Raw genomic sequence first — 16,439 nt, forward strand, 5'->3', positions numbered from 1 at the left:
AGTAGTGGAAGGGTTAAAACAAATGACTAATGTCGGAACAAAGTTCTCACCTCTATATCCAGCGGCACAGGAACAAGTATAGTTGGTGAGGGTGACTAGAGTGCAGGTCCCACCATTGAGACATGGATTGCTATTGCAACTATTCTGGACGGCAATTTCGCAGAGGGAGGCGGAGTAACCCACTGGACAGGAGCATGAGAAGGTAGGACCACTGGTCACACTCATCTCCACATTGCAGGTACCTCCATTCTGACACCTAGGTCCGGGTCCGGTATGGCAAGGGTTCAAGTGCTGGCAGTATTCGCCGACGAACATAGGAGGGCAACTGAAAGAAAAAGAATATTATGATTAGTGAATTATCAATAACAATATTAATATGCGAATAAACAATTAGACAATAGCATCTTCAAAGTAAATGCAGACATTTTTCTGGACATTTATATGATTTCTCATTTATGAATATATAAATGTATCTCTCTTAATTTAAACATACACACACACACGAGGCGCGCGCGTGTACGCATGTGTAATGATATCTTTTAATTTAAATCCTAATTAATTTCCCAATTTTTTATCTTAAATCGGCTCATGTTAACTTCATTCTAAAATGTTCTCTTATTTCCTGATGCAAGCTCTGTTTTTTTATTTTAATTTCTAACATGCGATTATCAAAAATTGCTGATTCCTTCTTTCTTACGAAGGAACGAAAGGATAAAAATACTTAAGCCTGCACATCCTTTTAAAAAGATACCTAAGATTCCCTTGCGTAAATCGACAAGTGGCAAAGTAATCCTCATCAGAATCTCATAGCAAAATCACTGAAAGGAAAAATTTCAAACACGTATCGCGATGTAAAGAGACATCATTTTGTGATTATTTCGTTTCTTCACTATATAAATGATGGCTCTGGCGGTGAAATAAATCGAAGTCAAAATTTCAAACGTTTCTCTTTTTTCGATTACGCATCTGCAGAATTATGTTTACGAGATACATATATATATATTAATTAACATAATATTCGCAAAAATCGAGAAAAAAGGAATTCCATTCATTTAAATTCATTATCCCATCTGGGCTGCATGTTTGGAATTTGTTAAACATACTCTAGATTTGTGCATGAATATAAAAAAGTTTAAAACACAAGTGTAGCACCAAGTGTATGTTAAAGATTTAACACGGTTATGTTTTAATAATCTTAAGATGAAATTTTAATCGAACTTTTTTATGCACGAAGGATATGCTGTAATGCATTTAAAATGCAGATCTCAACATTAAAGGAGCATGCATTTTACAATTTTGCTGTTTTTCTGGTAATAATTAAGATGATTTCTAAGACATGCAATAAATGTCTGACATTCACTTCAGCATTTTTCTTGATTCCCACCATCATCTAATTCCTTCCCCCTGACAAAAAGTAGATTGCGTAAGAGTGCACGGAGCAGGTACATTAAGAATCTTTTAATTACCAAAACGTGGAAGGGAAATTAACCATAAACTAAGCAATGGAGGACAAAACAATACCGAAATCAATAAAACGGAAGGAGAATACTAAAACACGAACCCTGAACCGCAAGAAGTCAAACAATTAATTAAACATTTTCGTAGAAGAAGCATAATAATAATAAACTGTAACAACACAGGTTTTCAAATTACAACACGTTCTCCTTGTTAAAGGCCTATTTTTTCATCTTAGAAAGAAATTTGCGTTTTAAAGCAATCTAAAGAGGTCAACTGCTGTTACTTATATCATGGATAGAATCTCAATAATATAGCTCTACATTTTAAGCACAAAAGATTGAAATATAAGTACAAAAAAATCTTCAGTGAGCGTTATTAGACATCTCTTTTCTTTACCCTGAAAGTGTCAATCTTATACGAAAATAACTATCGGATAAAAGATTGTCCGGTTTAAACAAACATCATGTCTCTCCGGCTTTCATCGTCTCTAAAAGAGAGCGTGAGAACGTTTGGCGCGAAAGGAGTTAAAGCCAATCATTCATATTCACTTTGTTATTCATCCAAGATGATTAGAAATTAACTCAGCAATAAACAGTGTTTTGCATGCTTTAACGCACTGTCAGTCATACTAATTATTAGAAAAAATTATTCTTGTCGGGCTATCCGACTTGTGATCCTATCAATGAAAAGAACTACGCCGAACTGAGCCTGCAAACTCAACCATCGTTTTTCGTTCCGCCTTCTGCGTCTGCAGATCAGATAAGCCGTGTTGTTGATACGAATCTGATCTGCAGCTTACAAGTTTTCATTAGAGGCTACCTCGCCAATCGGTTAGCGGACTGATGAGTTGCTACTCGGTTATCTGCCTGATTGTTATTCATATTCGCTATCATATCGACTAGAATTTTCAAGGTCCAAGTCATTATTAGTTTAATATGCAAACGACTGAAATCATTCTCTTCTTAAATCGCATTTGGGGACTCTGATGACTTTCATAGGGAACGTTTATTTTCTAAAATTCTGGAAATAATGTTAGCCATTCAAGTTTTACAGAATCCATTATGTTGGAACAATTGCTGCCCTTCTTATATGTAATCAACCGGATAAAAAATATAAAAGCATGCAAAACTAACTTATTCTTCCAAACTTTTCACATACTTTAAACTGGATAAATTAGCATTTGAAAAACAGAATCACGAGAAAAACTAACTGTAAGATGCAGCATTAGAAATTTTACAAAATTATTTTTAAAGGAATATTTATCCAGATTCGTAATTCTTCTGCAAAATTTATTTTCTGTAGTCTTCGTTTCGAATGTCATCATTATTAAAATCAATTTATTAAGAGGATTAAATTTATAATTTTATTTGAAAAGCTAATATGGATAGCTTTACTGACTTCTTATTTCCAAACATAATCAAAATAAAAACTATGCATTTAAACGTAATTCGTTCATTTTTAAAGATAAGTGAAAATCACTTTATTCAGTATTTGAAAATACTAAAGTTTCACTAAATGTCACTCATATTACATCTTTTACCAAAAATTAATATATATATATATAGTTTAAGAAGTTAAATTAAGACGGAGTAGAGAAAATAAGATTTTAACAGGTTATAACTACTGTTGGATTGAATATTACTAGTAATGTACTTGCATTCTGTTAGTTTATTCTTGCAAAATAGACTGAATTTAAACCTGAGCTTTTTTTTCGTTACCTTTCTGAAGTCAGATAATCTAAAAAAGATAAAGAAATCCGAATGCATTTAAAAAAAGAAAATCAAAATCCTTGGTCACAGCCGACAAGTGGAATGTTTAAGAAAATAACTGTCGTTGTGGACCTAATTTTAAGCACCCATAAAAAAGAACAGCCATTGGTATTTACTTTAAATATGAGAGAATAATAGTGAAAACCCATACAGCCACAGTGATTGTTTCTAAACTTTGAAGTAAGTTTTTATATCCAATCTTAGGTTATATCTACAAAAGTTTTGTTGAAAGTTTAACCTCCGAGTTATTTTAATTCTTAAAATTTGATATAGAATTATTGATGTTGGAAAATTGAAATAATATGCAGTTTAAAAACAATGAAAAATGAAACAACTACGCAAATTAAAATTACTATGCTTTTAAAAATCAGTACAATTTTGCAAAAAAGATAGGCAAATTTACTGGAATTTCATTTAGCTGAAAACCCCGATTCACTAGAAATCATTACTTTCAAGATTGGTCTGCACTTTCACCAACGGTCTTCCGAAACTACTGGAAGCAATAAAATCCAAATAACTACATGGCATTCCCAGCAAGAGCCTTCCTACTTGGACAAGATAAAAAGCCCGCCGGAATCGAAAGAAGAACCATAAAAATCCGTCTGCATCGCGTATATTGTCACGCGGATGCACCCGTCAATCGTCCATCACACACTCGCTGCAGCAGAGAAAGCAATAAGAAATTGCTCCAGCCACCCTTGAAGAAAATTGCGCCAGCCTGGAATGCTGCAGAAGATTCGAAAGTTCCACGAAGAATGGAATTCGGTGAGGTTGGAGTTGAGGATTGGAACTAATTTTCTCCGAATTCTTTTTTTTCTATTAATCGAGTCTGAGCTTTAAATCAAGTTAGGGAAGGAACCCCCTGCGAGAGAGTTTTAATGGTTCAGGGTCAACGCCGAATTTCACTGTAAAGAATATTTTTAGATGTAGGTGACCTCATAAAATGTGCTTTATTAATGATTAACAAATATTTATAATTTAACAACAAAAACAAAGGAAACTGTCTTGAATATGACGTAGAACTTTCTTTTTTGCGCTAAAAATATAAGACACACATACAGTACATACACTTTGTCAATACTGCTTAGTTCAGAGGTGGGGAGGTGTCGGCTGTACACACAAATTTCTTCGAAGGAACAAGCGTGAAGTTTTTATTTGTCATAATTAAAAAAAAAAGAAGTTTTTTTAAAATTAAGATTTCTTTGTAAAGGCCATGATAAGAGAGAAAATCAGCAAATCGATTAAAAATCGACTAAAAAAGCAGAAAGAAGGAAGAAGAGTATGCGAAAGCAATTTGAGCTTATATAATTTCAGAAAGGAATCTGTTGTTACAGCAATTTGGTTTGGCACGTGTTAACGAATCACTGGGAATGTAAAAACCCGAATCAGAAATTAAAAAGGAGTCAGAGTTCGATTGATTTAAAAAATTATTTTTAAGCCTGACAAATTAAAGTTTGTGCAAACACAATAAAAATTAAAAACTATTAGCATTTCATTAATTACTTATATTCAAACTTCAAAAAACTTTTTAACTTCCGAGTAGTGCAGCTTTCCCGCGCTTCCCGGGATCTAATAACTATCGCTTTAGCTGTTTTAAACTGCTACTCAAGCAATTCTTTAGTTTTAGTTTCAGTTTCATTTCTAAACTGGGGAATTCCTTTCAGAACAGTTAATTTGAATGCTTCCTCTTTCACTCCCTCTTCTATTTTTTTGAACTTATCTGCAAAACTTCATCGAGTCTCTTTCTTATGATCATGGCTTAAAATCTGGATGACTTATCAATTCTAAAAGTCGCTACAAGTCTCTAAAAAATTATTCAGATGATATTTTAATACCGGTAGGAAAATGTCTGTATTAAAATGCGTGACCACATCTTAACACGAAATCGTAGAAAAGTGGAAAGAGAAACGCTCTCACAGCTTTTAAGCATTCGAAACTAGAAATCCCATATTTTTTTTTTTTTTATAGCTTCATTGATTTGTTAGGATTTGGGTAAAGAAATGATTTGCCTCATTCATAAGTCATAAAGACACTGATAAAAATTCAATTTATTAAAAATTTATTTGCATTATTTCCACTTTTTTTTCTATTAAATAAATAATTCTGTTTAATTAAATTTTAATAAATTGTCACATAAAACTGTTCAATCTTATTAGAAATACACTACTGCAAGAAATTGCTCCTTGTAGCAGTTGCATTATTCTATCTTCTCTTTTGGATAATAGATGGCTATACCTAATTGGTACGCATCCCATAATGCATTGCGATTATTACCATAATGAGATGAGATGCTGTTCTGTTAAGGTGTGCGCGCGTTAATGTCTTTTCTTGTCTTTCGTGTTTGTGTTTGTTTTGTGTGAAATGTGATCATTAAAGAAATGTTCCCGAAAACATGGGTCCTCTTGCTTCCACTGCACGGATCATGAGGATCTTCATCCCACCAGATCCTTTTTTTACGTAAGTTTTGAAATTTCAGTGTCATATTATGGTACCATTATAAAAGTTTTTAGTCGTAGATTTAATCAACTTTCATTTTCCTCACACTTTCAACATTTCAAAAAATTAAAAGTATTAAAATTTTACATCAACTTAATTGGTTTATGTTAAGAGAATATATATTAACAACTTCAATATGAAATTTTTCCATGAAAATTTCTGAATACATTTTTTATAAACTCGTTAAAAGAATAACTGATGAACCTATTCATTAAATAAACTGACTAATAATATAACCAATAAAAAATTATTTTTAAAGGTATGCATTAGCAACAAAAATCCAATAAACAGCAAGTGAACACTAAAATAAAGGAATATCCCCCAAACAGAATCATTTTTATTCGTTTATATCACTGGCGACAAAAAGAAAAGAAAGAGCAGAGGAGGAGAAGGACAGCATGTGCGGCAAAACAAAACATTTCAACATCGCTGATGAGTAGCATTCCGGGGGGAGGGGCAGGTTGACAATGGGATCCTTGGAGCTTTAAAACGATCCTCTAAATACGTAACCCACTACTGCTCTTCCGTGAAAAATAATCGTCTCGAGCATCAACAGGTAGGGGGACGCGGGCGCTGGATTGTGAAACTGTAAAGATCCGAGGAATACTTTTTTTCGTTTGCCTTCAACCGAAAAAAGGATTAATGAATTACGATGAAGGTTTCTTTTCCTTTTGTTGTAGTAGTTGTTTCATCTTAAACTTCAATTTGAATGCTCTACATCTGATGCAGGATGTTTTCGATTTATAAATAAAAATCGAAATAAATGAAGCAAAGCGATAGCAATTTCATAGTTGTTTTTGCCTGAAACTGTATCAATAAGTATGATATGCAGTAGGTAGAAAATAAGTTAAAAAGATTTGGTGATATTAAGTATATATTAAAACGGTAAATCCTGTTGTGTATCGTATCATTATAAACTATTATTTATTTTAAGGAATAAAAAAAAAATCTGATCTTTTCTTTTGAAAAAGAACGATAAAATCTTTAAAAATTTTTGTATCATATAACTTGCAATATAGTGAATTTTTATGTGAGTTGTAAGTTCTTAAATTGATATGCACTGATTATTTGATTTATAATTTAAAAATAAAGAATTTTATAATTTTTATAGTATGTAAAAATATTAATGCTTAAACACAAATTTATTACAATATGAAATGTGAAATGCAATAAAATTTTCTTCCAGCAATTTAAATGATGGTACATATTAAAAGTACTTTAGATACTAAAAATAGAATTGAAACTAAATTTAAATATTTTAAAACTCAATCTAATCACTAGAAAGGATCAATAGCTAATCATTTCCACCATGACAAATCCATAAATATAGTTTCTAAAATTTATTTAATTCTCGATTCTATGCATAAAGAAATGTTTTCATGGTATCAAATATACATATAAATAGGATAATGAAAAATTTATGATACATAGAAAGAAAAAAAAAAAAAAATAGAATTTACTTTCTTATGAAATTGAAATGAAATATTTCAAAATAAGAACATTTTCTCAGTATATAACGAAAATATTAGCTGACTCCCACTTCCGGTCATTGATGTTTATCTTTTTGACCCCCTCTCGTTCTTCCCAGCGACTTCCAATTTCAACAAACATTGCCGTCGAGACATCCTAAACAGAGTTGTGGACCCATTCCCATTGCACAACACAGCATTCTTTCTCAGTTCAATTAGTTTATAAATATTAAGGAGTATAGATGGAAGCATTTACAATCAGAAGCCATTAAATTTCAAAATAAGAATATTTTCTCAGTACGCAGTGAAAATATTAGCTGACCCCCACCTTCAATTATAGTGCTTATTTTTCGCCCATCCCCGATCTTTTAATTTCTGATTTTCACAACCATTACGATCGATGTATTAAGCCCCTTTCCGATACAGCACTCTTTCTCAATTCGATTAGGTTACCAATATTGAAAAAGACTGATGTAGGCATTTGCTGTCACAAGTCAATTAAAGGGTGGAAGGGTCATTATATACATTGACGCCAAGTGTCAGATATGGCTATGCTGCGCCAAATACATGACAAAACTAGGCATTCGATTATAGGGCATAGTGACAGGAAAGATTTTAACATTTTGGACTCAATAGCAAATTTAGATATTTTATGGTCTCAGGCAGTGAACATTATAGAAATTGTTCATTACCTTTTTTATTTAAGGTAAAATTTGTTTCTCACTCAATACATTTTAAACTTAATCAGCACATAAATAACTAACCAAGAAAACGTAATGAAACATACAGGCACTCGATCAATTAATTATATTCAACTAAGAACTAATAATATTTTTTAATATTATTAGATTAATATTAAAATAATTTAATAATATTATCCCTAATTTAATAATATTAGGGATTTGTATCTTTTAAAAATTTTAATTGATAATTAAGTTAATAAAAAAATTTTTTAAATGCGAATGGCTTTTTTCGGCCTAAGGACCTTAGGCAGCTGTCTAGTACAAAATCCGCCACTAACTGTACCATAACTTTGAAGGATTTTTCATTATTATTATTTAATATACTAGCGTCTTTCATTTCATATAATTTTTTTTTTCTAATTCTTCAGATAGATGCGACGCGGAGTCGTCTTACAGACTGAGGATGTGTGTGAGGCAGTTTCAAGTTTCTTCGCAGACCTTAACCCAGATATGAGGAGCAAGAAATGCATGTAGTAACCGGCAACCGAGGCGTAACCGTTTAATCAGACACGCACAACGCTGGAAGACAGCCAAAAAGCACTTCTCAACAATAGCTTGCGATCTATTGGTCATGCATTCTAGTGTGAGAAGAAGAAAGCAAAACAAAAAAAGAAAAGGGAAACTAATAATTCCATGTGTACAAGATTTGTGGGATGAATACAAAAGCCAGTTTCAAAATGCCGTTGTTATTTGGGTCAGACAATAACTAATGAAGAGAAAAACAGAGATGATTGATTTTCATTAGGGATTGTACCGTGTTCGGAAGAAAGCGTTGTTTGAAACGCCAGGAGATGAAGATATGCTCGTGGTTTAATGAATGAAGTGCCTTCAAAATCAGAATAAATGATGAGTTAGTTCATGGAAAAAAGACTAGACATGTTGCAACTATTGTAATGTTTTAGAAAAACAGAACGCGTAATATCGGAATAAATGATGATTTTCCTCTTGGGAAAAGGAGCGGAGAAGAGAGGGTAGATAATGGCCGAGCCTGATATGACTCTTTTACCTTTAGTCACTAATGAAATGTAAATAGCGCCTAGAGTATTGTTATATTTTTTCACTTCCTAAACATATTTTATAAATTCACACTAAAGCCCTAATATTTTATCTGCATGGCACCAATATTGAGGGATGCCATGACGACCAATAATGTGCCAGAGCAACTATATCCTTTTTTCCTTATTTTGATATTAATACTATATTAGGACTAATGTTGCAGAAACTATTATAATTTTCTAGTGTGGTATCTGAGTAAATGATGATTTTACTCATGGGAAAAAGACTTAGACATATTGATGCGTTGTAACTATTATAATATATTAGTAAAACAATATATAAATATAGTAATGTTTTAGTGAACTGTATTATGGGGTTGCTTCCCAGATTTATACGACTATTTAGGATTAGTAAAAAAAATAGCAGCTAAATTTACATGGCACTAAGCAAAATTAATTTTTTTTTAAATTCTTAAATAATAAATTCCATTAGGCTCCTATTTTTGCTGATACACTACATTACATGCTAAGATTTTATGATTAATTCTTACCAGTATCGATTATGACCTTACCAACAAAGAATATCCTTCGGTATTCTATTGCCGAATAAAGAGCTCCGTATTAATATATAATTAAAGCAATTATATAATTTAAAAATGAAAAACAATTTAATAAAAATAAGTGAAATTATATAAATTGCATAAATTATATTTTTGTAAAGAGTGTATTACGTACTTAATAATAGTTAGTTTGGTTTGTTCAAAACCAAAATAAAAACTAAATATTAAACATTTTATGTACTCATAATTCAAAGAGAATGATTTAAAAAATATATTTAAATCATGTTACTCGCAAGATTTCAGAAGAACTGAACAAAAGATGTCACATTTCTCAAGGAAAGTTGGCAAGCTGTGAAACATTAAAAATTGTTATAAAAAATGAATATAAAAAGTCACCAACTAGTAATTGCTAGTAACTAACTATTATTAATGTAAGACATTCTTGAAAGTAAGCTAAACGAAAGTTAATTCATTCAGTTATTCTACCAGCAAGCACACATTTTCTCAAGTAAATCAGACACTAGGACTTAGTATATACGGATGATAAAATAATTGCCTTCTAAAAAAAAGATTGTACGGTATTCAGTTGACAGATTACCAAATCACACGCAAATTTCACCAAGTATTCTCACATCTACAAAATCGTTAATATTCTATCTCACTGACGCCGCAATCACAACAGACTAATTTATAAATCTATCGCAACAATTACCATCACGCTTCATGCCGTGCAACGCAAAAGCGATTGCATTCACAGAAATGCTAATAAACTAACACCAGCGCCATACCTAACTATCTCCCATCGGAAGAAACAGTGTCAACAATACCATTCCATAAAAACCTGATGCCCTTCTAACACGATATCCAAAAAAGTCTCCCACGTTATTATCAAAGCATTTGCCGAGACAATGTAACGTTTGTGAGCGGATCTCCTGTGTAGTAGTCCGTTAGAGGTTTAGGTGCTTCCTTATCATTGAGAACCATCTCTGGCAATGATTCTTTTCGGAGTCTTTCTGCGCGACACGAAAGGCAGGCATGCATGATGTTCTGTCGCACGCTACCGAGCACGTAAAGGTCCTCGTTGGTTGCGCTTTTGTTCAACCCCATTGAACTCTCAACTCATTAGTTCTCTTTATTGTTATCTTCAATGAATGCAAAGTCTGTTTTATACTGTTTGTTTATTATTTGCCTTGATGAAAGTTATTATTATTAGTTTTTTTTTTTTCATCTCCAGGTATGGTAGCATATTGTTATTTCGTTAATATACTATTGTCATTAATTTGTATACAGTGAGAGTTTTAATTTGTTCTGCGTTGATCTTCCAGATTAATTCCAATTGGATTTGCATAAATAGAATAGCCAACTATTAATTCATATATTCATGATGGCTAAGATTCTGAAGTGGAGGGAGAATAATTATGAAGTTAAGTCAGCTCTTCGTCTTCATAAATTCTTAAAACTGTCACGTGAAATGACAACTTTGTTTTGATAGAATATTAATGTTTGCAAAATCTGTTAAATGCAATCTATTATTATATTAATAATTTCTCGTATACGTAGTATAGAAAAAGTATATAAATCATCAAAAAATTTGAACTCAAGAATTTTACGAATTACACGTTTAGATTTTCTTGAGTTCGGAAAACAAATTTTTGGAAAATGCCCGTCTATCTATCTGTGACAAAGATCACTCAAAAACGCTATGAGTCAGACGGTTGAAATTCGGTATACGGTCTTTATATTAAATGTGTAGGTTTCAATCATATTTTATGCTGAATCTGTACATAGGAAGTCTGTTTGTCCGGCTGTTCGAATGTAAGCTAACACGATAACTATAAAACGTAGAAGCTAAATAGATAAATTTCAGTATACAGAGTTAACATCGAAAGTGCAGACAGATGTCAACGTTTGAGCCAAAATCAACAACGAGTTGACTGTCTGTCAGTTGTACTTTCAGAAATATGTAGATGTGATAATTCAAAAACGCATTGACTTAAATATAACTCTATAAATATATAGGATTTTGTGACTACAAGTGCAGTTTTGTGTCAAATCTCTGTTTCAATCGATTGAGAAACACGTGTCTAGAGCACAAATTTCGATTTTTGGATACTATCACCGCATGCCAAGGATTAATCGCCAAGCACGGCACAATAGATTTATTGATGATGATGTCGTGTCCGCGTTACCACAGAAAGGGGTTGCAGTAGCTTCTAAGGGTAAAGACCCCTGAGCACCCAAAGGCAGAAGTCTGACTTCTAGCTCAAATGAAGATGAAACTCTCACATTCGCTTGCACATCCCCGTTTTACAGGGGGGCACATTCACACACCTCACAGATAGAACACAGATGAAGAACAACCATGCCCGAACCGGGACTCGAACCCAGGACACCCAGATCACGAGGAATACGCGCTACCCCTATGCCAGGACCTCGGCAACAGACTTACTAAAAATGCCAAATTCCCGACAAAAATTTATATTTCGTAACTAGTGTATGCCAAAATCATGCAAGGCGTTTTTTTGGCATAACAAATTTATTAGAGAATATGCCAGAAAGTTTTGGGGAAACCCCTCCAGCTAGTTTTCAAGATAATAATTTAGGGGGGGGGAACCTAGATATGCGAAAGATAAATGATTCTGCCTGAATTCAACTTTTAATATAGCTAGTGGAATATAAACAAAAGCTTGAATTTCGGACTATTAATAAATAATAATAATAACAATAATAAAATCACCATATAAATATATTATGGAAGTCATTAATTTCAGTGAAATGAATTCTAAACACGGAATAAGAAAGTATAATTTAAAAAAAAGATACCATGAAGATAGGATAGATACCATGAAGGAACGCTTTAATTGAAGTTCATTAATGATGCATCTTTATTTTATTTAATGTTTTGGAATTCCCAGCTTTATAAATTAATCTGTTTTCTATTTTTAATTTTTATTAACTAATTAAGATTTTTTTTCCTTCCATTCCCCATCATCAATTCAAAAGTAAGCAAGAAGATAAATATATAAAATCTTGAAACTGTCTTTTGTATTCTTCTTAAAATTACAAATGAAATGACTGAAGGTATATTACAAGAGGGAAATAACAAATCACATCTCATATAGCTGGAAACAACATCCTTATGCCAAGATAAAACTAAAACTTGCCATTTTATTCGCTTTCATGCAGCATAACTCCTCAATTTGTTACCTGCTACTGTTCACTTCGGGGATTTGGGAGGGGGGATATGAAGACAGCGGGGAAAAAAGTATAATCCTTTCTCAATAAAAAACAAATAAACTGCTAATTCAGAAATATAAGCAATAAGACAAGAAACGCCTAGAATCTCTGTTAAGGCGGGAATATCTAATTACGAAATGCCCGAGGCCTAGCCAAGCAAAAGGCTGAAAAACCAGCATCTTGAATATTAATGACGCACCGTAAGGAAAGGTAATTTAGTAAAATACAGTGTAGAGATTGTCCGAAGCAACCCCAAGTTTCACCTTAACTACTCTCTGGACTGGAAAGGTGCGGGTCTATTGTATATTAGTGGTCTCTTCACAAGTAACCTCTCCACCATACAACGCCCGGCAATAAAACAAAAATGCCTCTGAAACAACTTTTTCCCCTCCTTTATTTCTCTCTTTTTTACCGAGTTCACCATTCCTATTACAAGTTATTTAATTATCTATTTGCATTCGCGTGATAAGGTATTCTAAAGAGATTATTTCTCTTTTAATGAATGCAGAATTTATATTAGACTTCTTCAGAGAAACAAAAGGTCTTTGTCCGATGTGTCTAAAAAACAGCGACAGGCGAAGCTTTATGCTGCTCAGTCTGAACTTTTATCTTCACACGGAAGTCGAAAAGAAATCCAGAGTTTTTATTTTTTATAGATTACCAAAACAGATCGCCGGAAAAAAAATATATATAGCTGTGCCCAACAGAAAACTGGTTTTTAAATTTCATCGGCTTTTCAATATCCGAACTCAAACGACTTCATTAAGCCGTTTGTTTTTAATAATGGCTTTGATATGCAAATTCTTGACTTTTCATGACTACTAAGTGTCAGGATATCAGGATAGACGTTTTTCATTTAATTTAAACAAAAGATTTAAAATAAAAATAAGTCGTACTAAATCAGAAGCTTCTTTCATCCGAATTTTTCTCAATTAGAGAAGCGAATTATTGCAAAAGAAGGCTGCTTCATGAAGCGAAATCAAAGCTGTCCATCTCACCTTACGTAAAGGGAATCGCGAGAATTCTGACATCGCCTTTTGCTTAGTTCTTCAATATTAGTAATAAAAATTATCTTCGTACATATCATTCATGCAAATCTATAAAGCTATATATCTTTTTTTGATAGGCATCATACATTTCTGCAAATACTCCATTTAGTTGTCTCATTTTTTTCTCTCGAGAAAATACATATTTGAGGACAAGGCCAATTTTTTAACCTAAGATGGAGCAATGATTTATTTATGCCTTAAAACAGGAGTCAAGAGTATAAACCGCAATCTAAATGAATATCATGATTAAATCATCAATGTCTGAAGAAAAATTCTAGTGTAAAATCAAATGATTTGGTAATTTAGTTGACTTGTTCCGATAAAAATAATCTATTGCAGCTCCAATCTTAGATGTTGGATCTACACGATAAAGATGACTTCTGTTTCAATACAGAAGGATCAGTCAGGAATTCAAAAGATACAAGGATCATGTAGGGAAAAATGCGATTAACCACAGATAACGACGTAATTCCTTCTCATCTGACATGGCAGACCTGATAGAAAGTTATCTCGCTTTATTCTTGCCCCATGCTGTGGTTCCTTCCCAATAATTATTCCTTCACTCCGAGTCCACTTTAAAGGGTCCATTAAAGTAGACACATCCGGCGAGGGCCTTAGGGAAGACAGAGACAGATATTAACGGGATTTCGACGTAATTACGTTGTTTTGGGTGGTGTCACAAGTCAAGAGATGCGAAGAGCCTTGGATAATCATTACTGCCACCAGAACAGGTATCAGTTTCTGTTGCGCAAGTTTGATCGCACTTAAATTGCTTCGGTTACTCGTTTTTCAATGAGGATCAACTGGTTTTGCTGAAATGATATGCGACAAGATTTCCTTAAAAAAAAAATTACTTTTGTTAATTGCACTGTGTTTTGAATTTTCACTCTATGTTTGTTGGATCGGGTCCCACGGAAACGAATGGTGGATGGCCTATTAAATGCGACTCAATTCAGCAATTGGGTAACTACTTATTAAAGATATTTAAAAAAAATTATTTAAATATTTCTTTCAGCAAAATGAATATATATTTAGGTGGATGGTAAGGTATTTTCAAATATAAACACTCAACGCAAGGTTAATTGGCTAGAAAGCAGTTTGCATTTTTTGAAAAAGATTACATGGTTAGATCGGGGTGGAATTCAGTTATCATTAGAGATTATAAAATGATTAACTGAGTTCCACCCTGATTCTTCATTAGCTAATAGTAAAACAGAAATGAGCAAACACATAAGTACCAATCGCGTTTGTCACTGTTTACAGATTACAAGTGGCCTTAAGGTCAAACATACGACACTGGCATGTTTATGCAATATTTCGATTGCAGTTTTATTTGACATTTCAAACAACTTTTGACTGATTGTTCTGTTTAAGCATTTTAATGAAACTGCTGTTCTCTCTCTGTTTTTTTTCTTCCGTTTCTCCCAATAATAAATATAATTTCTGTTCGCTTTTTAAAACAAAAATGTTGTTAACTGCGTTAGAAAAAAATCAATTAATCTTTATCCAATATACTGTAAATGCAAATAAGATATATTCTTTAAAAAAAAAACTGATTTATTTGAAATGATGTGACCATTGTAAACGCTGACATTTTTAAAGCATCAGTTTATTTTTAACGTAATTTTCAAATAAACAACAGTCAATGAATTAGTCAATAGTACCTTATGTACAAAAGTAAAACAAAAATTTCGATCTGAAAGTTTTATAATATGTAATTTAAAAAGAAAGAAAGAAAGAAAGTCACTAAATATCAAATTAGAAATTTCCGTGAGGAATTTTGCCTTAAGTAATTAGTTCATATATAAAGAAAAATTATATTTCTAAAAATCAGATAGAATAAGCGAACATAAATTTTCGTTTATCAACTTGAAACCACCTGTTGAAACGTTAATGTAAATATTTTAAACGTAATAGCAATTTCCATCATATTTCTAAATGATACATATAGCATTTAAAAATTCAATCATGATTACGTCATTTTAAAATAATATATATGTATCATTTAGAAATGTGAGGATTCCAGAGAGGGGAGAGAAGAGCAGAATATTCTTATATCTATTTCAAGGGCTATAATAATAAGAGCAGCTAAGGCACGCAAAACTGAATTCAACCTCATCAAAAATTCAGATCAATTCTAGAATCTCCGACGCTTAACAAGACTACCCCTGATCCCTCCTTAACAAGACATGCCTACGGGCCAAAAAGTGTCACAAGACACGGGACACGACATCGGATCGCATGCGACGTCACTACTAATTTTCTTCCCCGTCACCAGACCCCACTACCAGCGCAAGTCATTAAAAAAAATTCCACTACAAACTAGTAATTTTGACCTTCACAAATAGCGCAGAAGATTCGACACGGTTTTTTTTTTATCTTCTACTTTTTACTTTTTTTAATTATTGCTCTCTCTTATCTCCAAGAAATTCCAATTCGGCAATTCCTTGAATTGACACGGGGCCTCTCGCATACAAGGAAGTCTAGACCAAGCCGTAGCGACACATTATTGACAAATGGCGTACCAGAGTCACCTCGATATCGGCATTGGACACTTTTAATGAAAGGTGACAGATTGAGCAAACGAATATTGGGGCCTCAAAGACAGTGACAAAGATATCCTGATGTCATGTCATCTAGACTCTATCCAGAGAAAACTGACG

The 16,439-nt window shown here is 32.7% G+C and overlaps 1 protein-coding gene across 1 annotated transcript in view; it reads right to left on the reverse strand.

Annotated features, from left to right (window-relative positions):
- LOC129981929 (neurogenic locus Notch protein-like) overlaps window positions 1-16,439 on the reverse strand; it is a 132,983-nt gene that overhangs the window by 48,375 nt on the left and 68,169 nt on the right. Inside the window, exon 3 of the mRNA XM_056092987.1 lies at window positions 51-325. Coding sequence (XP_055948962.1) covers window positions 51-325 — 275 coding nt within the window. The remainder of the gene's footprint in view (window positions 1-50; window positions 326-16,439) is intronic.

Source organism: Argiope bruennichi, chromosome 8 (assembly GCF_947563725.1).
Source record: "Argiope bruennichi chromosome 8, qqArgBrue1.1, whole genome shotgun sequence".
In the NCBI taxonomy this organism is placed as follows: Eukaryota; Metazoa; Arthropoda; class Arachnida; order Araneae; family Araneidae; genus Argiope; species Argiope bruennichi.